The sequence below is a fragment of the Labrus bergylta genome, chromosome 2 (genome assembly GCF_963930695.1).
Source record: "Labrus bergylta chromosome 2, fLabBer1.1, whole genome shotgun sequence".
NCBI lineage: Eukaryota > Metazoa > Chordata > Actinopteri > Labriformes > Labridae > Labrus > Labrus bergylta.
Genome location: NC_089196.1, coordinates 6,933,632 through 6,957,770, shown reverse-complemented (window position 1 = coordinate 6,957,770; position 24,139 = coordinate 6,933,632). Strand labels below are relative to the sequence as shown.

General features: G+C 38.9%; 1 protein-coding gene across 1 annotated transcript; it reads right to left on the bottom strand.

The window, feature by feature from the left end:
- Positions 1–1,341: 1,341 nt before the first annotated feature.
- On the bottom strand, positions 1,342–18,550 carry LOC114920595 (ankyrin repeat domain-containing protein 31-like). The gene is made up of 12 exons (XM_065961961.1): positions 18,419–18,550; positions 15,549–15,829; positions 13,506–13,667; positions 13,226–13,368; positions 12,736–12,895; positions 11,328–11,476; positions 11,109–11,205; positions 10,463–10,559; positions 8,693–9,248; positions 5,253–5,393; positions 2,954–3,077; positions 1,342–1,914 (listed from the first exon to the last, which is right to left on the bottom strand). Coding segments are annotated over exons 1-12 (2,052 nt in total). The 5' UTR covers positions 18,421–18,550; the 3' UTR covers positions 1,342–1,774.
- Between the last annotated feature and the right edge of the window lie 5,589 nt (positions 18,551–24,139).

Genomic DNA, 24,139 nt, shown 5'->3' with positions numbered 1-24,139 from the left:
TATACACATTTATGGAAAAGAAAACAAGTGCGAGGCGAAGCTTGGCCGCCTGTCTCAACGAGATTTAAATTTGTCGAGTGTGTCTGACCATTAACGAGTAAATTTCAGTTGTTTTCTCAACTTATTTATTTAATTATCGAGGGACATCAACACTTTTTTACCCGTGGTAATGACTTAATTTCTGCCGTTTTCTCGAATCTTGAGATATTATCTGGTTGTCATTGAAAAACTCCTGTTGCTTTTCATTAAACAAAACATTTGACAGGGCATTTAAATATTTATCCTGTTTCCTCAGGATGACAACTCTGGTTCTTTTAGGCAAAAAGTGTAGTTTTGTTTCAGCCACAGTGGAGCAGAGCGGAGGGATTGGGAAACTATAGAGCCCATTATCCTTCGCATCCCCATCATACCTTGCACTCCGTTTGCTGCCTCAATACAGCGAAGGTGGCGGACACAGGCGTTAGTTGGCGAGGGAGAACTTCTATAATACAAACATGAGGAGAACAGAGAGATGATTGTGAAATTGTGGATGCTCCAGCAGCTTTAAATCTGACATTTGGAAATATTTATGTTTCACCGAGTCAAGAAATGAGAAAGGAGAAGTTGACGGGCAAACAAAAAACAATATGCAGTCACTGCTAGACTGCAGTGATCGACATGTCAGGGAATAAGAGTGATACGAGAAGCCACTTGGCAAATTGTCCCCTCAAAAAGATCTGAGAAGATGAAGACCAACAGGGTAAAAAGACTGTAGAGGAAGCGTTTACCGAACCTACAAGGTAGGTGGGTAGAAGCGTAGAGAAGATTATAAAAGTTATGTTATACTGTGAGTATGTCTTGTTTTAAGAAGAATTAAAAAAATTGATTTATGTCCATTCGGGCTTCCGTAAATATGACCTCCTGTTGTTCATCATTTAAAAATGTAAATTTACACTTCAAAGCCCAAAACAGACACACTTCAGTACATTTTAATCTAATGTTTCCAATTATGAGTACATTTGCTTGTTGTGTTTGTCTTCACTTGTATACATTATTTTGACACAGTATCGCTGGTTTTCTTAAGATGATGAGTTATTTTCAGCGTTCTTCTCACGATCTTGAGCGATTGAATCATTAAGGTAACCAGTGAAGGAACTGAAATGTCCTTGTTTTAAATAAAACATGAGTGTAAGTCTGCCTCAGGCTTTCTTAGTTATTTTCTCCTGTTGCTCAGCATTTAAAACATATTTTAATAGGAAATATGAATTTACAAACGATCAAACTGGCTGGTATGGCAGCCCAACATTAACATATTTTACTTTAGTGGTTTCCTGTGATAACAAGTAAAGAAAAAACGTTCCCCCCCAGATCTTGACTTACTTATGCTTTTATTTAGTTGATTAAATGTTATTGCAAAGTGTAATGGCCACTTTTATCCACACATGGAAGCAAACACTTATATTCTATACATTTATATTTAGTGTTGTCTTTATAATAAATGCTACTAACATTTTAGAAAAATTGAACAGACTCACACCACACGTATTCAAACCCTCAAATGAGTGTTAGTGAGCTTCTATAGCATAGATTTCTACCTACACTCACTTTTACCTGCTCTTAACATGTAACTGAACTCTAAACACCAATAACACATACATGTCTGTAACAAGAGGAAAGACAAAGATCAATATGTAAGGTAAATAAATGATCACAACATGAACAGTAAATTGATAAACATGAGTTATAAATCTGAACACAAACATGAACATAATGTGTAGATAGAAAATATTTATAACTAAGTCCACTGTGGTTCTAAACATTCGTCCTTTAAGAGTTTGTCCCAGTAAATATCCATCACAGCGTTCGGCAGCCACTCCTCATCCTCCACCAAATGGATCGTTCGGACTCTCATCAGACGCTTCAGGCTGGCCTCTTCTAAAACAAACACAACAAACACATTTAGGGATTTAATGAGACACAACAATACAATTAAAAATCTAGACAAATTCAGGGCGCTGGTAGCATTGTGGTAAGTGCTCGTGCCCCATGTACAGGGGTTCGGGTTTAAATCTGAACTGCTGCTCCTTTAGATCAACTTGGCAAAATATTAGGGCCCGACCGATATGGGATTTTTAGGGTCAATACTGATATCGATATTTGGAAGAAAAAATTTCGACACCAATATAACGGCCGATATCTTTTCTTCAATCCATGTTTGATCTGTAGAGAATAGTTTGACATCCATCTTTTAAATCCATCATTCATTTCTAAACCAAAGTTTTAAAAAGGAGTTATTGTAAGATATTTTTAGTGTTTATTTTCTATTAAAAAAAAAAACACTTCTCCCTCTCAAATCCAACACAGTGTCAGCAGATGGCTGTTCAACATGAATCTGGTTCTGCTCGAGGTTTCTCAGGATGGATTCATGTTGAGTCTTAATAAATAATATAACAAAGAGTAAGCTCTAGACCTGCTCTTCTGTAAAGTCTCTGAAGATAACATTTGTTATCATTTGATAGATTGAATTAGTAACGTTACAACCTCAAAATTAAAAAGTATAACATTTAATAAGAAAAATAAAGAAAGGGATATTTTGCATTTGACTTTCAGATGATTTAAATGAAATAATCATATTTGTTCATAAACCATTAAAAATTAGAAAACCATGAATTGTGATGAAATTGTATCATGAACCCAAAGATGTCATATGTATAGTATCCTGAAGTGAGTGTCGCAACATCCGGACACACATCTTTTAATAAGAATGTGGGGTTTATTTTAAAGAGGCTGGTGTCTCTGGCTCAGAGGAGCTCCAGGTGGGACATGTGTGAAGCAGATGATTAATTATTGACAGTGAAGGAGCCACGCTTCAGTGATCGCAAGCCTGCTGTCTGAGCTGCTGAGGGAAATGTCATGGGCAGGATGTATGTAGAGCTGGGGAGGGAAGGAGGGGGGGCTGACAGGAAGTACAGACCTGGGGTCAGATCCTCTGCTGCAGAAGAGTCCCGGCAGAGCTGAACACCGACCTCAGGAAGTGTGTTTGTTTCAGTGTCCAGGTTCAGAGTGTAAGAAGACAAAGGTTTACCTTCAAATGTCACCTGAAGAATCAGAGAGAGTACCTCAGCAGATACAACTTTCAACAGCGTTCACTGGGGTTGTCATGACAACCAGAATTTTAAACTTTGATATGATTCTGGTCAAAGTCAATGACATTGATTTTTGTTTTAATACCACAGCAACAAAGAAAGAAGTCCTAGGCATCCAATACTGGGTCATTTATTTGTTAATTAAGTTATTTTTGGGGATGTTTTTTTTATTCTCTGTCCTTGGGACGCACTTCATAACTGCAATGCTACCTGACGCCCCCTAAAATTGCAGTCCATCCCCTGCACACTGTCTAAATTGTACAAAAGCATTTAACAAGTTTCAGTACCGCAAAGCTGCCGCTGTATTTGTGCAATTTAGACAGAGTGCAGGAGTTTGCCTGCAATCTTTGATGGATGTGTTTCTCTGCCAAGTATCTGTCTTATGAAATATTTGTATGTTATTAAAGTTTTTGTTACTCACTGACACATTCAATCATAAAAAGAAACAGAGATTGTATTGTTTTAAAACACCTGGTGAAAAAGTATCAAAGTATCGTTCATGTTGACGACCTTATTGTTATCACGTCTGTTGATAAATGATGCTTAATTAATGAGAGTATCATGGTGTCCTGGTGAGAAACGTGAAACCTGTAGGGAGATCTGATTTCTGTCAGCAGCTCTGCAGGATCATTTAACAAGCGTCTGTTTCACTTTTTTAATTTTCACAAAGCGTTAGGAGATACAGAGGAGGACGCAGAGTGTGTGTTGGTGCTCAGCTCCACAGTGAACACTCAATAATTCAAAGTCTAATGCTGCGTCCTGTCACGTAGTCCTACTGGCAGCAGGAAACAGAAATGACCTGAACTTTACTCTACACGACAAGGAAGGAAGGAAACGAGTCCACAGGAGGGAACTTTTAGTGTCAGCTCAACTATTCTGAATTAATAATAGAAATTCAACAACAAAAAACACCAAGTGACTAATACATATAAAACATAAAACAATGTCTCCAGTAGATATGTGTAACCTGCAGCAGTGAAGAAGTAACAGTATGTTATGTCTGAAACATAGTCCTTGATGGATGAAAGCAAATGTTTTTGTTTTGTCATTGACAGGCTCAGACTGTTATTCTAAGGCCACATTTACACAAAACATATCATAGAGAACGGATTGTTTATTAGTTTGAGTTTTTTTTTAAAAAGTTCAACATTCAGATGACAACTTTTTGGTAACAACCGCTGAGCACACGGTTCGACAAACGACTTCAAGTGCTGTAACATGACATAACGGGCAAGTAGTTTGCGATGTGAATTAAGAGTGAAACAACACGCGCATGTGCACACACTCTTCCTCTACAGATTGGTAAGGTTTTAACATACAAAAAAGGCTAATGCATGAATGTTAGTGTGGATGGACAATGAAGTGGGGTTGCTGCTCCAAATGACCCTAAACAACAAAGTGAGTAATTTTCAACAAAAGTGTAGGAGAACACCGGAGACGAGTTGTGAATTGTAATAAAGTGAGCAGCAGAAACAGAACTCTGGAGTCCGCCATGTTTGTTGTAGTCCACCTTCTCCTGAATGTCCATTGACTGAAACTGTAGTGCCCATGTGGGAAATGTCTCCATTTTCAGAGGAACTTCTGTTGCTGTTTACAAACGTTTGCACACTAGAACCCGTTTTCAAACGTTCTTATTTTCAGGCACCCAAAATGCTGATGTCGTGTTAATGAACAGCCACAATTCAACAAAAGGTTCATGTTTACGGCTGAAATTGTTGCCGTGTAAACTTGGCCTCAGTGTCTGACAGTACTTAAGAAAGGCTCTCAAAAGAGATCGAGCTTTTCGTTAAAGGGGATTCGCGTTTTTTAAATAGAAATACATGTGGTATTGAAAGAAAAGAATTACCCTTTATGATGCTGCCAATATTATAGCTTCAATTTCCCTGGTTTGTTCCAGGCTGTACTCCATGTTGCCCCTCGTTTCCTGCCTTTGATTAAAATGACCTCAGAATACTTTGAGTATTTTTGTTGGAGTTTTTTTTAGGTCTGTGTGTGAAACAATAAAATCCAACCTATGGCAAGGTTGACGGCTGACCACTTCCTCGCTACTATCTGTTTATGTGGGTTACAGTGAAAAGTGTTTTTCCTTTTCCTTCAGCTCATCAGGTGGAGTCAAATGGGACTTACCTTGTCCCAGGCGTATGCTGAGCCGACGGGGATGTGGTTACCAAAGACAGACTCCAGCCAGCGTTCAGGAGACAGGTGCACTTTACCTTTAAGGTCCTTCAAAGAGCCGTCAGCGAGGACGAAAGCACAAAGCTGCTGACCCTGCAGAGATATCACAAACAGTGTTCTCTTAATGCAATAAAAATCTTTCTTTCAAACACAACAGAACTGGTGAGATAAAGATTTATTAAACTGTTAGTTTGTTTAATGGAGGTCGGATTGATCATTTCTGATGAACTCCAGGAAGTTATAATCTCAAAGCTGATTGGCTTTGTGACACTGAAGACTAAAGTGACCTGAATCTGATTTATTTGCTCCTGTGTGACTGTAACGACAGAGTGAACAGCTCATGGAAGTCACATGAAAACAGATCTTTTTAAATCAGCCCTGCATCACCTTCACCTGTGGGTCCAAATCAGATACAGGTCGGATCTTTTCCAATGTGACCTCAGTCTGAACAGCGAGGCCTGAATGCCTGACACTTTACATCACTCACTGGCAGCACAAGAAGGAGAGATGGAGGAGATCAAACCCAGGCTTTCATGATCATGGACAAGTCCGCCGTCAAGAGTTGGTCATAATTTACAAACTCAGAGCAAACTGTGATATAAAGAAGCATGAAGAAGTTAAACATAATCCAAAATAAAAATGTAGCTGCAGTGATAAATGCCGGGAAAAGTTAGATAAATAAATCAGACCGTCAAGTGCAAATTAAGGCTATGATATCACTCAGTACATAAAGATCTGAATTTAATAACCCCTGTTCCTGTCCTTAAATAAAATATGTTATCATATAAAGAAGTGTTATTTCCTCCCCTCCACAGACCTCTGTGATCAAGAGATCTGATTGGTTAGTCAAAGGAGTTTCATTCAGGTCGATTTCTTATTTTGATCTACCCTGGTAAGAAATGAACCACCCTCATAGTCCTTAACGCTCAAGTTACCTTGATAACTGTAAAGGATGTTTCTTTGTCAAAGTCAAAGTCAAAGTCAACTTTATTGTCAATTTCAAAATATGCCAGACATACAGTGGAATCGAAATTGCGTTTGTCTCCGTCCCGCAGTGCAATACAACCAAAATAAGGTAAAATAAGATAAGGTAAAAATAGATAAATAAAATGAGGTAAAAATAAGATAAATAATATTTACAGTAATAAATTCTAAATTGTGCAAAAGGTACAAAATGGTAAATAAAAAAAAATAAAAAAAATAAAATTTAAAGAAAAAGTAAACTTGTGCAATATGTGCAATGTGCAGTAAACTGAGTGTACTTTTGAATAGTTAGCTTCAGCGTTATTAGTCCAGAGTTCTTGGTGGCAAACGGGAGGGGGTTTCAACGTCCGCTGGAAGAGCGGACCTGTGTGGTATTTTAGCCAGTCTCGCTCTTATGCCTCCACGTTTACCTCGCTTTTGTTTCCGCTCGCACCGTTTACATTTACGTCTTCTCTCTGGGGGGTAAACCGGCTCGCGAAGCAGTCCCAAAGTTTGAAGCTGTTGTCTCAGTGATTCGGGTAATAACTCCACAGAAAGGCTGTTACTGTTTAAGTCCAGTAAAAATCGACGGCTGTAATTGTGTTTTTCCACAGTAAAAAACGGAGAAAAGTCAAAAGAAAAGTTAGAAAAAGAAAAAAACACCGCTCTATCGGGAGAGAGAGGGGCCGCTGAAACTGGTTGCGCCGCCAGTCAGTCAAAGACTGATCAGTCAGTCAAAGACTGTTGTTCTGCAGGAGCTTGTAGATCATCAGTTCTGCCTGCTATGAAATAATCTCTCTTCAAACCGTGTTAGGTGTGAAGTGCTTGTTTGTTTGTTTGTGCTTGTGGGTCAGTTCAGGACCATGACTGGTTCACACAGGAGTCTAATACAGGCAAACTAAATCTGATCCGAGCAGAAAAGTGGGAATGAGAAAGAAGTCACACATCCAACTTCACATAGACTTTTACTACCGGACGCACAGAGAAAAGTCCAGATAAAGTCTGGGTGAACAGATTCAGACATTTGCATCCAAACATGCATCCCACCTGGGTAATATCGACATTTTCAGGAGTACAGTGCATGTGTGGGAGGGGCTGAAGAGATATTTGGAATTTATATTCTATGTAGGATATTTTACAACAGCCCCTTTAATTCCCCATTTACTTCACCCATCTGTCTTTGTAGTATGAAATGTGTGGTACGCAAAAACAGGCGGTAAAGCTGCCATACAGGATTCCCATAAAGGATGGTGTATGATGGTGTGACTTCTCTTTATCTGTTCAGATAACAGAATCCGTTGCAGATCTACGATAAATCAAGCTTTACTGATAGCAGCGGTCACATTTCTAAAACAGTTGTTCTCTGAGTGTGTTGTAATTAGGTGTATTTAATTCCTTTCTTTTAAAGAGTCCATATTCTGCCCTTTTTGGGGTTCGTATATTTAATCAATGTACCTACTTTTGTATGTTCACAATAGTTAAAGTCCGAAAGTGTCTGTTTTCATGTACTGCTCCTCCTTGCTCCCTCTCCGCTCTGAGTCCATCAGCTACACTCTGCTGAGCCCAAACTGTTAGACCCCACGTGGGCCAAGTCTGCTCTGATTGGTCTGCCGATCCGCTCTGTCGTTATTGATCAGTTGCTCAGCACGCGTCTCGGAAATTTAAACATGAGCTGCTGGGCTTGCCACAACGAGCCAATGGGTTTAGATCAGTGATCTCACACTGACAATGACAACAAATTTTTTTCGAGGGGGGCTAGAACCGAGCATTACATGCAGCTAATGCTACAGCTAACAGGAGGAGGTAGGAGAAGCCGTGTTTCTGCGGACTTTGAATTTTTCCACATAGATGTGCCTAAACATGTACAGAACACTTCAACATTGGTGGTAAAACAGTGGCATAATGTTCAGAAAGTAAACCTTGTGGAGGCTGGTTTGACTGAAAAAAAACCTCAATTAAAGGCATCAAGTGACCAGAGAGGTGGGCAGAGACACTCACAGGCTGAGGGTCTGTATTTCTCAACTATCAACGTTACCGTAGACTGAAAACTTAGCTAGCACAATTACAAACTCCTCATGGTGAAAACAGATGGTGCTAAAAGTGCTAAGCTGCATAGACACTGCACCTTGTGACGTTAAAGAACACAAAGGTAGTCTTCGCACAGGAAGAAGTTTAAACCTTTTTTCCTCAGGGAGACCCTCCTTAACAGACTGCGTCTTTTAAACCAGTGCGACTCATAAATCCAGACTTTACAGCGAAAGCCCGTCTCGTTTAGACGCCTGTCCAGAGTAAAGGCCGAATGGGATCATAGATCGAAGTAAATGAAAGCCCCGCTGTGAAGGCTGCTGGTGAATCAGTGTGTTTGTAGATTATTCATGGGAGAAAAAACTGTTAGTTTATGATTGATGGTATTTTATGAGAGGTCTGACCTTGGTGAAGAGGTTTAGAGGAGACCCAGGCTTCAGCACCTTCCTCTTGATGAGCTCAGAGAGACGTCCACGCCTGTCTTCAGCTTTCGTCTGTATCAGAGCATTCCTCACTTGAGCCCGAAAGTCGATTTGTTTTAAAGTGATTTCTGTATGTCGGGTGGTGCTCTGACGGACGCTTGTTTTCTTATTAAGACCACCAGAGTGTTTGGGATTTTTCTTTGCATTGGTCAGTGTCAGAGCGGGAGGTGAGGATTTTTGCTGAGCTGCAGATGTTAACACACGAGCCTCCTGTGTGAGTGCTCTGCAGCTCTGACTGGCTCTGGCTTTAGAGGAGGGAGATGTGAACAAAGGAGAGGAGATCTGATCGGCCTGCTGCCTTTCTTTGTTACTGTGTCGCGGTTTTGGAGACTGAGCAGACAGTTTGGCCTTCATGGTCACATACATCTCCGCCAAATGCATCTGCTTCTGAAGAAGCCCCACCAAGGTCCTCTGACGGGAAGCGAGGGAGACGAGTCGGCTCTTCATCACACGCTGCCAGAGAGAGTGGGACACGCTCCTGCACGGGGATTCAAACAACGCTGCTGTTATTTAGGTAAGTAGTCTGCTGGCAGAAAACTGTAACAACAGCCATGTTTAGAGTCTTTATCCTAATTGAATTTCAACGTCTATGAAACAGATGACGGAGAGAAGAAAGAGGGGAGGGTGAAACAGTTCAGCTTGATACAGACATTTATTGCTCCAACAGAAGACGATAAGACAGCTCTGAAAACAATAACCACACAATCTAATGTGATCAAACCAGAGATGCAGAGATGCTGCTGTTAGTAGTGTAATCTAAACCACTTTCAGGGTAAAATGTGTTTGAATGCACCTGAAACATCAACAACTATCACCAGAAAGATTTCAACATAATAAGTAATTGAACATTTACCTCATCAAGATATTAGATTTAAGGACATTTCTAGTCCTGTTTCTGTCACCCCAAACACCTAGAAATAGTCATTCATGCTTTTATTTCATCAAGGTTGGATTATTACTACTCTCTTTTCTCCGTCTGCATCAAAACAACTCTCTCCTGTCTACAGCTAGCACAAAACGCAGGCGCCAGGATTTTAACTTTACGCCTAGCCTTGCAACCTTGCACTGGCTGTCAGTTAGTTTTAGAGTTCATTTTAGAAATTTCTCTTATCACTTTTAAAGCCCAAAATCTGTTTGGCCCCAAGCTCTATATCTGACCTTTTAACTCCCCATGTCCCGTCACGGGCTCTGAGGTCCTTAAATGCGGCTCTTCTCATTGTTCTGAACTCCAGATTAAAAAACAGAGGTGACAGAACGTTCTGAAAACGTCTCGTCTTTCTGTGATCCTCAATCTGATTTTATAGTTTTATTATGTTTATTACTGTGTTTTATGTTTGACTGTTTATTCTGTGTAATGTTTTATTGATGCCACTTTTTGTCCTTTTTGTTTCATGATTAACTTTCATGATTCTGTTTGTTGTTTTATCTTTGAAAACCTTGTTTTAGAAAGGAGAAATAAAGTTTATTATTATTTATGTTATTATTCAATAATTCAATGAATAAAAGTAAATGACCACTTACTTGCTGTTATCTCACAAATGCTTTTGTTTTCAATCCAGCAAACATGTGTGTGTGTAAGTGAAGACCATATTCATCTCTGATCTAATTCTCTATCACATACTCTGCATTGTCTTTAGCTTTCTTTTCCTTGTGAAGCTGAGCTGTGTTCTGAAAATGAGTTTCTGGACTGACCACTGTTTCTGGGCGAGTTGATCTTTCTCCAAACTCTGTTTGTCCAGCACCTCAATCAGCTGGTTCTGGATCTGCGTTAGAGTGGAACGAAATCTTCCTGAAAAAAAAGCACAATGCAAATCAAACTGGATCTTCGACTCTGGATCTAGACTTAAGTAGTTAAACTGCTTAATAAAATGTTTCTACTAACTCGTTTTTTCAAAACCAATCTTTTCTGATACTGTGAATACTTTCAGTTGTATACAGCATTACCATGAAGGCAGAGACTTGATGAACAATGGACTCTGATCATCAGGAGTCATTTGTTCTGTGATAAAATGTTCAGGATACAGCAAGTATTTCTGCACAAAGATTAAAACGCCCTCGGATGAAAACGACACGCTTATTGCATCAACGACAGTAATTCAGCTTCAGACTGGTCGTCCTCTATTTGAAAACAAGCTGACCACGTTTTGCATATCATCTCATTTGCATGAGTTTTACGAGCTCATATGGTGTTGTATAATTGCTGGAGAGGAGCTTGAATTTCATTTGGATGGCTCTACCTTGAAGTTATTCTTCTGGATATCCACATTTTTAGATGTGTTTCCTCTATGTAAAGTCACAAACCTGGCTTGAAAAGAGGGACTGTGTGCAGCTGCTTTACCTGTAACCAGTGGAGCTGTCAGAGACCAGTTTGATATTTCTGTTTGTTTCCCTCCCACCTCCTCCAAAACCAACTCCAGGGCCTCTGAGTGACTCAGCTGTAAGACAGATAATACATAAATAACTATGGGTGTCACAAAGAAGCTGCAAAAACATTCAACAGTGTTTTTCTAATGTTGCCCTGGAGTTTAAAGGGACTGAGGGTGTAAAGAGCTCTCACAGTATGAGTGTTGGTGCGTCTCTCCCTCAGCTGAATGTCAGCCGGCTCTCTGGCTCCGTTTCTGTCACCTGACTCTCTGGATCGTTCGTTTGCACTCGAGCTTTGGCTGCAGAGCTGTTTGTGGCACTGAGCCTCAGAGGATTTACAACCTGAAAGAATCCTGAACTCAGACCTCAGCTGCACTCAACAATTTGAGAAATATAAAGTCTTGAGCTCAGTCTGCAGTGACATATAAAACGTCATATTCTGTAAATCTGTAAGAAGAATTATATTTTCAGACCAAATTGCCCTGATAAGTTTAAAATACTTGGGGCCTGATTCACAGAAGGATTTTGATGTCTTCGTGCTCGTTAAACCTGTGCAAATGAGTAAAAAAAACCTTTTCATACATACGGAAATCTCCTGAAAAACTCCGGAGATTTGTCTACCCGGAGGTTCTTTAGGCTGTGTGTGAACACAAACAGCTGCGTTTTTCACGCTGACTTTACACAGAGTTTCTCCAGCCAGAACTCTAGTATTTTATCCGCAGAATATCTGAGTGAGCTGATGTCTGAACGCGGCCGAATATACTCCGGAGATTTTCAATTCGAGCCAATAGAAAGAGAATGACGTTTATATAGTGACTGCCTAAAGTGTCTGCACGCGACCTCTACGATCTCTGTGCTCGTAATTAAAAGTCTGCATTCTGTTTTCTGTTGGTCAGTATGTTGTTCTCCTCTCTTTTGTGGATGTTGTCATTCCATTGGATTACACATAGCATTGGTATAAAGGCAAATATTCTCATTATAGCGTTGTGTAGTGGACTCTGTTGCTTCGGCCGCTACTTCTGCGTTGTTTATTTAGTTCACGTCTTACGTCGGGAAATCCCCCCCACCCTCTGACAGGGAAAGTCCCCCGCTGTGAGGAGCATATGTGAAGGGCTAGGTCGGGAGAATCTCCGGAGAAGTCCTCCTGTAAATATCTAGATATTATCTGGAGTGCATATGTGAAAAAGGCTGAAGACACCGTCTAATACACAAAACACACACTAAGGGTTAAATGCTCCCCTATCTGTACTGCAAAAACAAACAAACTGTGCACCAGTGCTGTTTGTGTGTTTATTTAAAAGAGCCATTATGCAGACCTTTGGCGAAAAAAAAAAAAAAATTCCTAGAGATGAAACTATTGTGAAAATTAGGGATGATATTTAAAACAACAATTTAGTTTTGCTGATTGCTGATAAGCATACTGATGATATTTGTAGAAATGTATTTGGTGACAGTGGCAACATTTTCTCTCATATTTCACCATGAAAACAGATCAGAGTTGAGATCAGAACAGGTGACTTCCCCTGTCCAATAAAAATGCTTGGATCGCACTAGCTCTGCAGACAAAAAATGCTGAGGAATGTTTTTAGAGGTTGGCTCACCTGGTGTGTGTTGTTCAGGCTTCTCATTAATAACCGAGGATGGTCTAAAAGTTAGAAGCAGCTCTTTCATGTTTTCGTCCTGTGCCATGTCGAGTGCACTCAGGCCGCCGACCGTCCTGTAACACGTGTTTGATCCAAACTGCAGGAGAAGCTTCACTACCTGCACAACAAACACATTTATCACTATTTCCTGTTTGGAAGTCTATCCTAAATACAACTGAACTTTAAGCACTTTATGTTTTCTAAGGCACAAATATTCTGTTGGACTGAGCTAAACATTTAAAACATCAAATTAAGCAACTCCCTTTGTTTGCAAGATAAAACGACTGATTTTGTCAATGCAGTCTGGAGGCTTTAAAGAGGGAACTTCATAAGCTGTTTCTCTGAGACAAAAACATCTCACTCTTAAAATATGTGCTGTCCAAGTGTTGCTTAAAACCCCACACAGGTTTGCTACGTCTTTGAGTGTCCTCCAGAGTTTCTCCGTCACCTCGTAGTGTCCTGAGGAAACTGCGTCATGTAGAGGTCTGACACCATCAAAGCTTCCGGCGTTGGCATTCGCTCCAGCCTTTAGCAGCAGCTCCACCACAGCTGCATTACCCACAGCTGCAGCCTCGTGGAGGGCCGTCCAGCCTGACAAATAAAGAAAACATTTACTGATCACAGTGGGTTTATAGTTCCACACTTTGTACTTGGTTTCAGACTGACAGGCAGAGGGGAAATATGTCACACCACAGAGGTCAAATATATTAGAGTCTTTAGCGTTTAACCTGCGTAATCCTCTGTGTTGATGATGATCCCGGCCTGAATGAGCGCTCCAACCATTGGCAGATCTTCTTTCATGCACGCTCTGTGCAGAAGAGTCTCTCCCTTTTCGTTTCTCTTGTTAAGCCGGATATTTTTGGAGAGTTTCACACTTGGCAGGACATTTGCTGCTTGAAGATGAAAACATTTGTGACACACATGAAGAGTAACATGACGAATAGAGGCAAAACACTTCATCTACAGAGGTCATATAGACATTTGGGGCGGCAGTAGCTCAGTCCGTAGGGACTTGGGTTGGGAACTGGAGGGTCAAGTCCCAGTGCGGACCATAATCTGGAAGTTGGTCTTTTAGCTGGAAAGATGCCAGGGCACTTCCCGAGCACTGTCGAGGTGCCCTTGAGCAAGGCACCGAACCCCCAGCTGCTCTGGTGCGCTCTCGGTTTAGCAGTGTGTAGCAGCCTCACTCTGACATCTCTCCACTAATGTCCACAGGTCCTGTTTGTGCATGTGTGTGATTCGGGACAATGTGTGTGAGAAGCATGTCCCTATAAATAACAGAGTGTAAACCACAATTTCCCCTCAGGGATGAATAAAGTTTATCAACATCAAAAAAATGGAAATGACCTTAGCCAGACTATTTTCACATATGGATATTTTCTTTCATGGAGGATGTTTGTGTCACAAGTTGTGGAACTTGTTGAGTTGGTGGAGTGTTCTTTTTTGATACTTTTTCTCCGCTTGTATATCAGTTGTACAAAAGAAATATGACAACTATCAAAGGGAGTTATGTACTGAATATGAGCATGCTTTGATTATCTGCGACTGAATCACATCAGTGATATTCAGAACAACACCACAACCTCCTGTGTGACAGGACAATGTACGACATGTTACTGTCATGCTGAGAGACTGTTTGCAGAGACTTCGATATAATGTCCAAATAACTTAAAAATAATCACTTCTATTGAGCTCGTGGATGGTTACCAATCCAACGAAAATCTGAGGACTCCTTCCTAAACTGGATTAGGAAGAGTTAAACCAACTATCATCAGTGAAATTGTGAATATTTTTTTATTATTTTGTGGAGGTTTTCGTCTCTACTCTGCTGAACTTTAGGCCTAGTAGTCCAACAACTATCGCTAGCTATAGACACTACTTTTGTACGTCCACAAGATTTATTTTGAAACTCGGGCAAAAGGCTTTCTGGATATCGGCCTCCACAAGCTCCATATATGATGCCAAATAGTGCATCCTTTAGCTTGTGTCTTTGGTCGTGGTGATAGCCTTCTCCTGCTTTCCAAACAGCCATTTGATAGAAGCCAGGTTTGAGAAAGGCTAGTGTGCCGCACTTTGGAAAAACTAGAGAAAATCAAAAGCGGGACATCATCTCAATTTGTGGGATGTGGAACAAGAGATGAAAATGCAGGACATCTGCAGAAAATGCAAAGGGGGACACATGGTCACCCTACGTGTGAGATTGATGAGAGCACCTCTTCTGGGTCTTTTGACCCTCTACTTGCAGCCCCGCCCCTTTCTGTGTGAAAACATTCAATCTGAAATGAAAGTTAGTCAATGGAAAAGCCAGGTCTTAGTTGAGCTAAAAACTGTTTTAGATTTCTTTTTTAGAAAGAGGTTTCTGTTGACATTCTCGTTTAGTAATTTTTGCCTTAATATCTGTGATCTCTGGTTTTAATTATGAACACACACACGGACCCTCAGATTTCAGCTTGATCCTTTTTTTCTGTCAGCCCTAAGACACAGAGCTCTTCTTCTACTCTCCTCTCTGGAAGAATAGTTTTTTAAATAGTTTGTAGTACAAAATGGCATGCAACAGCGTTAAGTTGTGTTGCTACCAGTGTTTTCTCAACTACCTCAGCACTTTCACAGGACTTGTTCAGACCCAAAAGGGGGCGTGGTCCCTATAATATCTTTAACAATTAACGGGGTCTTTTAAAAAAAATTGCAGAGTTTCTTGTTATGAAAGACAACGGCAAAACAATTGCGCTAGATCTTTTTATCCAGTGTTTGTAACTGTAATTCCTGATTACCTGACTGAGTCGTAGATTTATCACAGCCTGCTGCATCCTGTGTCCTGCTGCAGATCTCTGGTTCAGGTGGATTGAGTCCGCTTATTTCCACTTCCTCTTGTTGCCTTATGTTGCCGACCTGTGGATCTAAACCACTTATCTCCATGGCTACTTCTTCAGCTACTTCTCCTCTGCTTTGGAAGTAATTATGATCCTGCAACAAGCTCACAGAGTCGTCGTCTGAGGATGATTCATTCATTGTCTCGGGATGCTGATCACAGCTGTCAGTCATCTGCACATCCCTGCAAGACACACACACACACACACACACACACACACACACACACACACACACACACACACACACACACACACACACACACACACACACACACACACACACACACACACACACACACACACACACACTACAACAGCTTAAAAAGACTTTCACATGAGACTTTCCTGATCTAACTAACCTGTAGGAAGGTGGAGCATGTAAGGGAAGAGTAAAAAAAAAAAAAAAAGGACTCATTATTTGTCCCCCAAAAAACTTAAGCAGTAAGCATATCAAGTAATACTACGTAGAAGGATAGCACAACGTGTGGGGAGAAATGACGAGAGCTACAACTTCTATCATTTAATTTAATTTTGTTTAATTATCGTCTAAAGTCAAAGTAAGATGGCTTGTTCAATTTATAACATCATTATAATTATACAGTAAATAAAACTGTATCCCTTCATGTTCAAAATAGACGGGGTCTTGTTGAGGTGAATTTTTCAGTGATAGATACCAGATGTGTTGAGACGTCAAACTGAAAGCATCTGTTGAAAAGTTTAGCTGTTGAACAACCACTAGAGGGAGTAAGAGAGTCACTACTGAGTTCATGGTCACTACCACACTGAGGCTGCGTCTCATGTCTGAAATGGTTCATCCTTGCTACTCACTCGAACCAGAAGGTGTTCCAGACTCACCATCTTAATGATCATACCAAAGTTCTGCTCAGAAGAGAGAGGGTTGGAGAAAGAGCAGGGAAATCTAAAGAGCGATGATCGAGGATATCACTCATTGATTGGACGCTGCAGCGGATCAGACCTCAATGAAACTTTAAAGAAGACTTTGATAACCGAGAAAGGACACACATTAAAACGGGGACGGAGAGAACTCTTAAAAAGTTTCTCAAAAGTTTGTATGTCATAAACTGGGATTTAAAAAGTATTAATTTTCTGATTCACCATCAAACAAAAAATCTGTTAATTTCAGGTCTTATTAAATCCCAAGCACAAAAAACAACTCCTTCACGTTTAGAATAGAAATATTTTATTTCCTCGGTGAAATTTGATTATGAAGAGAATTAAAGTCTGACAGAGTGGGCGCCAGTCTGTCAGTAAGAAACACTTTTTTTAACCTCCATCGTTCTGTCAATAAAATTTCATAAAAGGCTGATTATTCATGACCATCGGGTTTATTAAATATTTGATTTCAACATTTTCCTGAAACATGAAACTAAATAAATAACTTCCAGTGTTCCTATGAAATCGTAAAGTATCTGTGTTTATAAAATTCAGAGTTCAACATCAGATTATCAGTAAATTATTACAAATCAAATCATTATCAAATTCAATGATTGAATATTAAAGCTTTGTGTTGTAGAAATGGTCCTCGTGTTTAAATGCAGACTGCAGGCTGTTCTTCATGTGTAGGTGTAATCAGGTAACATACACAGACTAAACACTGTTATTGTGAGTATTTTATTAGAATGAATTCAGTGTGCATTTGTGCAGCTACAGCTGTTAAAGCTGACAGCGATTAGCTAACGGCGTCACCACAATTGGATGTTGCGTCACGTGATGCTTCAGTGGAATTAAGGACCACCTCTCTCCTCTGCCTCGTTTCTCTGATGGATGAGACTAAGACACAAGTGAGGGGCGCAAGTGCTAGATTCATGGATGTAATTTAGGAGACACAGGATTTATCTTTAGATTGGCTAAAAATATGAAAAGGTTTTTCTCTATTAATAAATATTTTTTCTTTCTAATATATGATAAGATCTTTTTTTAATGAAGGTTATCCTGTTATGACTGAAGCCAGAAGAAATCAGTTCAACTATTTAATGAATGTGTGAAAATACTCGAGGGTAATCAATCACACTTTTTATGTCCTTGTGTCTTTTAGTTAAATTCATTGAAACTGGTAAAAAATAAAACACTGTATAACAATCAGTGTTGCTGCAATGCACACTGACATACACAGCATGTCAGGAGGAGCTGTAAGATCATGTTAGCTCCTTTTTTAGGTTAGATTACATTAAATATTGACTTATAATTAACTGAAATAATTCTGAATAAAAACGTTTCATCAAACAAAAACACGCTGCAAGACGAGCTACTGCTGACGTTAACTTAGCTCAGCCTTTTTTTCCACAATAATTTTAGATCCAGATGTGCGTCGACCTAAACTGGTAGAAAGATCTCATTTTAAAACAACCACCATTTAAAAAGTCATCGTATCCTGACTTGAAGAAGAAGTCTGTTCTGTTTTTTTTGGTGCTACTTTCATGAGCTCAAAGCTGCAGAATGAGAAGCTGTTTTGCGTATTTCCACTGAGTGGTAGACTGCATGAGCTACCTTAAGCAGGCAGTTCTGTACCCAGATTGTTTTAAAGTAAAGCCCTTATATTTAAGTGCTCAATATGTTAAACTCAAGTCTAATAACTCAACCTCCCAGAGCAGATTAATAAAAGAGCTCGACCTGCAGCTGCATTTTGTAATTACCTCAATGGCTGTTTCATTGAGAGAATCAGTGGTACATTACTACAGCATAATCCATACTTGTGATTTAAAGTACACTCACAGATTAAACATGAAAGATGATGAGATGTGTGTACTCACATGATATTTTTCCTGCTGCAGCACAGATGAGTGAGACTTCAGACCCACCTGGTGGTCACACGCAGAACAGTGAAGAACTCAAACTGGATCCACCTCTTTCTTCTTCTGCACTGAAACACCTGTGAAACACATATGTCCAATGATACATCAAATATGAAAGTATAAGTGCTGTAAGACTTTTACAAGGATACAAGCATATGATTTAACTTACATCTTTAAATACATCTTAAAAAATTAAAAACAGCAAAGATAACATCAAGTATAAATACTGAGAGTACCTTTACGTAATTCCTGGAGCTAATATTTCTTTTTTTTAACTGTCGATTTATTCAAATTGTTGTAGTTTTCTGTTCATGTGGTTCTGTCTGTAAAGAGTAGTTTTTTTGCAACACATAAATATACAGCAATGAAAATATCTAGATTATAAGTAGGATAAAAAGGATTCCTACGCTGGTCGACAAGGGTAACCAACCTGCAACGACCTGGAAACGACTTACATTAAGAAAAACGTGCAAACAATGTTAATCCGATAGAAAATGAAAATACACAAAACAAAAGTAACCACTGAAAAGTGCTGCACATGAAAGAAATATGTTGCGAAAAGTCAAAACAACTGCATTAACATAAAACGCGCTGCAAAAACGTTAACAGTAATAAGTCAAAAAGAAGAATATCTCCAGTCTCCAGCAGAAGTGCTCCAGGCCTGGAGAGTCTCTGTGGAACAGGTTATTATTAACTGAAGAGTGAGGCAGACAAGGAAGTGAGTTATATGTGTGGATGGTAAAGTTGCACAGTTTGATGAGAGAGAGTAACAATGACATTACTGCAACTCAGAGATTTAAAGCAGTCCAGTTTAGAGGTTGTAGATGCAGGTGTTTTGGCTTTAAGCAGCACATTTTAGTCCTTGTATTTGTTTTAGACTTTTGCTTTTAAATTAATATTTTTTTTGAATTTCGCTTCACGTTTTTTCCAAATGTAAATAGTTTCAGCCGTTGCAGGTAGCCCTTGTCTGCCAGTGCAGCTTCAAGGCGGGACCTCAGTTTGTGAGGGTGATGATGATGACTGCAGGTCTGTAAATCACCATCCCCTGACTGGAATAAACAGGTTTAGATCCAGAGAAACCCATATTCTCATTAAGACAGCATCAGTATGAGATGAAGTAATGAGGTTATATGATTTTAACATGTTAATGATGGATAAATCATAGCAACTCCTTTCTTATTTTTAAAGTGTTGAATGTTAGAAGACATGAGTGAAATGTGTTGGATAAAACCTGTCACTAGATGGCAGCACAAACTTAAACATACAGGGTGTTTCAGACCTGAGTTGAATTCAAATTGCAACACAATTTGCTTTTGGGGAGACTCTACTTTCAGCCTCTCGGCAGGACTTAAAGACACATGTTTGGTTCAGTTAAATTAATATTTATATCTATTGAAAACCCATGTTGGTTGTGTGTCACCAACCTTATGAATAAAGCACAATAATACTAACAATAGTTAAAACCAAAAGAAGAGGTAGTTCAGATAACCTTAGCATTTAGAGTATCTATCTTTTATCAGAGGTTTATTTCTTTATTCATTTTTAAAATATGTTATATATATGTGTTTGTGAATCTGACAATTCCGGTGTTACGGCTTGAAAGGTGACCATGTTAGCTGGGGACTTTCAGCCGAATGCGTCAGTGGTTGGTGTAGATCATGCAGATGTTGAAGACAGAAATTGTTACTACGAATGCCTCTTTTGTTTTGTTTTTTTTAATGTCCATTTTTTAAATCAAATAGTCTATGTCTTTAATGAAAAACTTACCAAAGAGGCATCCGTTTGGACACTAAAACATTTGTTGAATCTGCTAGAACAACAGACGGCTGAAAGTGGCCACTTCACACGGTCACTGTTTACAACGTAACACCGCAATGCAGCTAACTGTTAGCCGCCGTAGTAGTTAGCATACGACATTCCGATGCTAAACTAGCGTCGGAGATACAACATACTCTTTTTTTTGGCTCACATTAGTGTCCCTGAGAGACTTTAGATTAGAAGCTAAATGACGATAATGTACTTTTCAAGAAATTAGCACTTTAGGATTAGCCTAAACTACTGAAAAGTTTGCTGACATTAGCTTAAAAATAAACGCGCTTATTAAAGTCCAGCGGGGTTAAGTAAGCTGGTGCAAAGGAACAACAATAAGATGAGTCCTGTGTAAAGTAGGCTTGTGTTTAACTCTTTCCTCACCTGTTTAGATCAGGCTGAGCACAGCCTCTATGGAGTCACAGAAGTGACATTAAACTAATGAACATGTGAAGATGGATTAATAAAAAGTATGGAAAGATCAGCAAAGACAATATTAGAATAGGCCTATAGCCACAAAATGAAGACAAAAAAGTAAAATAGCTATTATCCAAATGATATTTTAGCATTTATTTTTATTTTGACATTGATTATTAGGCTACTATGGAAGCCCTAAGATAACATGGACATGCATCAATAGGCCCACTTTTCCTCTGAATCAATTTTCCATATTATAAGTCCATTTTTCTTCAGATTTTAACTTATTTCTCTGGGATAGGTTAAAGGCTTAATATGCTATTTTTCACACTTAAATGTAATAGAAATCAAGTATATCCTCTGAAAATAACTCTGTGAGTCATGACTGTCTACAATGGGTGTAACACCCGAGTCCCACTGTCTGTGATGTTTTCAGAGTTTTCAGAGTCCTATCTTCACTTTGTTTACATCGCCCGGACGGCCGGCCGGCTCCTCACCTCGCGTATAAAAGTTGTTTAATTGAGGGACTAGAGAAAAGAAGAAAAACATACTGTACTCACTGCTTAACTGAATGTCACGTAAGCGATCACGCTCATTTCAGATAAATTTACATGCAGTGTGAAGATACGAGCATAATAAAGATCGCTAGCATTAGCATGCTAACACAACAATGCACCGCAAGTTGTTTTGGTTTCATGCTGGTGTTCAAGGGCGACATCTGCTGGATCAAAAAATCACATATAAAACCTTTAACTGTAGGCCTAACAAGTTGATTTCAGACAGTCTCTGGAGTTCTCGAGAAATTAAATCGTTACAACTGGAAATGTTTTTCAATGTTGTTGTTGTTGTATATTTTGTCTGTTGATGTTACAGTTGTGGGTGTCTGACACTTCATGAGTTCATAGTGAAATCCAAATAAACCCAAACAGCACTTTAACTAAATAAATACATTATTTTATTAGTATCTTGCACAAGCCTATCTATATAACAAAAATGTGTAAGTACATACATTTTGCTTTACACTGTCTTTGTACTGAATAAAGTTGATTTTGAATGGTATATTTTAAATAAATGAAAAAAAATCTTTACATTGTTTGTCTCAATCAATATTTGAACAAAGTGTAACAGTAAAAAGGGACAGGGAAAACTAATCGATCTATGAGGTACAATCTACAATCTGGACTTTGTTGGGGGGTCAGCTAGTTACTGAACAATTCGTTCAGCCTTGAACTTAACCTTGGATCACAACCACTCTCCTAGATAATGCTGGGAGAAAAAAAACCCTTCTACTTCTTTAAGCTTAAGAACTATGGCCTAAAAAATGTGCGGCGATTGCTTCTGATAAGACTAAAAACACATTGCTTGCTTTTCCAACCAGAAAAATCTAGTTGATTAGAAACTAGAGTATATAAACGTTCATATAAAAACAACTTAAAAAGGTAACAAGCTCCCAACAATGCACCTGTAGAGCCACTTTAAAACTGAACAATAATTCCGGTTCAGAAAGCAGGTTTTCAGTCATAGAGAGGATGACATACAACAACAATCTGAGTGCATCCTGTTAGCAGATATCTGACATGTGCACAGATGGACCACAAAGAGGACTAGAGCCTTGGCCTATGACCTTTTGTCCTCAGACTCAACAAGTTTACTCTCCTTGCTGGTGTTTCTTCTTTCGGCTATCATATTTAATTATTATAATAAATGATGAAATTATTAATTAGAAGTTACAATAAAACATGACAGCTATGACGAAGATGATGACGTGAGTTGTTTTGTTGCAATGTGTCAGATATTCTTCACATATTTTACCATGTAAAATAATCAATTTCTATATATACGTAGGCCTATTGAAAGTGTCTTGGATTGTTTTTGATAGTTGCAGTTGCAGTTTTAGAAATAGAAAGTACAGGTAAAGGAATAATGTTTCATTCTAAGTATCCAACTTAGTCTATGCAAATATCGGAAATCAGTTTGATCTGGCAGCAACCTCAGAAGTAAAAAATGTAGCTAATGCAGAGGTTTTGGAAAACTGTAATGCCTTGAGTGACCACAAGAGGCTGTCTCCAAAAATGAGTCATTATGTTTACAGCTACATTACACTGCATGTAAATTAGTTGTAGTCTCTAAGGCTCATTTCTCTATGACATCTGTACACAGGCACATTTTTATAAATCTCACCTGTTTAAATTATAATTAGGCTTATAGTAATGAATCAGGGCCATGGCCTCTTTGAGTGTTGGAGCTGCTAGCTGTCTCACATCAGCTATTTCAGTCACTGAACATAACCTCTAAACCGTGTTTGTGCTGTTGGACCCTTTTGAAGATTTTTAAATGTAAATATCAGATAAATAATCTGTCTTGCCATGCTCTTTGTTCTACCAACACATTTTTCAAGCAGTCACATTACAACTTGATTTTATTTACATGTTAGATGCTAATTAGCAGCTGTAGGTGTCTGCTCAACATTCCTTTTAGCTCATGCACTGCTTTCTTACATAGATTTTTTTGTGGCATTCTGTGCGGGTGAGTCAGGATTGTAGTTTGCTTAGACAGGAGGCAAGAGTGATAAGAAAGCCAGCTCCTTTCAGTCACCACTCTCAGATACAAGGGGCGTTTCACATCTCTCTTCTCATCTCGCATCTTAAGTCTCATAAATAAACAATCTGCTCAACTGCAAACAGGAATAGAAAGTTACTGTGGGAAAGATATTGCTTAGACAGCTCGTTTGTTATCTTAGCAAAATGTATAGATACATTTCTAATCCACATAAGATAACTTATGGCTAAAAAAAAAACATGTTTTGCAATGGTCATGCTAAGCAGAGGCTTTGAAAGAATATAAAACCCCTTTCACAAAAATGTGCTTTATACCCCACTGAACAAAATAACTTCTTCAGACAGACACGCTCCTCAAACTAATTACTATTATGTTCCACAAGTATCAAAACTTGAAGAGACTGTTTTTTCTTATTCTTCACCTGACTCCTGGAACAAGTTACAGCTAGATGTTCGACATGAATACACTTTCACCTTTTGGGCATTTACATGTTTTTGGTTTTAAACCATCCACTTCCTATAGGTCTACATTTGTAATTGTTTTATTTACGTATGTAGCTCTTTATTATTTTATTCACTTGTACCATCTAGGCTAGTATTTTAGTCCATTTTTGGTTTCATCTTATACACAACATTTCAATCTACCTTTTAGTTGTCCATACCTCATGTTCAGAATTGCAGCTTCCTGATTTGAATGTCCTTTTATCAAACTCTTGTCATGGTTTTTATGATGGTTTCATAGTCCCTCTTAATTTCTTCTGTAACTGAGTCAATATCATTGTAAATGAGGGTTGCACCCTCAATGATCCTTCAAGGATAAATCAAGTTTGAATAAATAAATAAATAGGATTTTGATGCTATAAACAGAGTTTGGATTGTTTAAGTGCCCCATTTT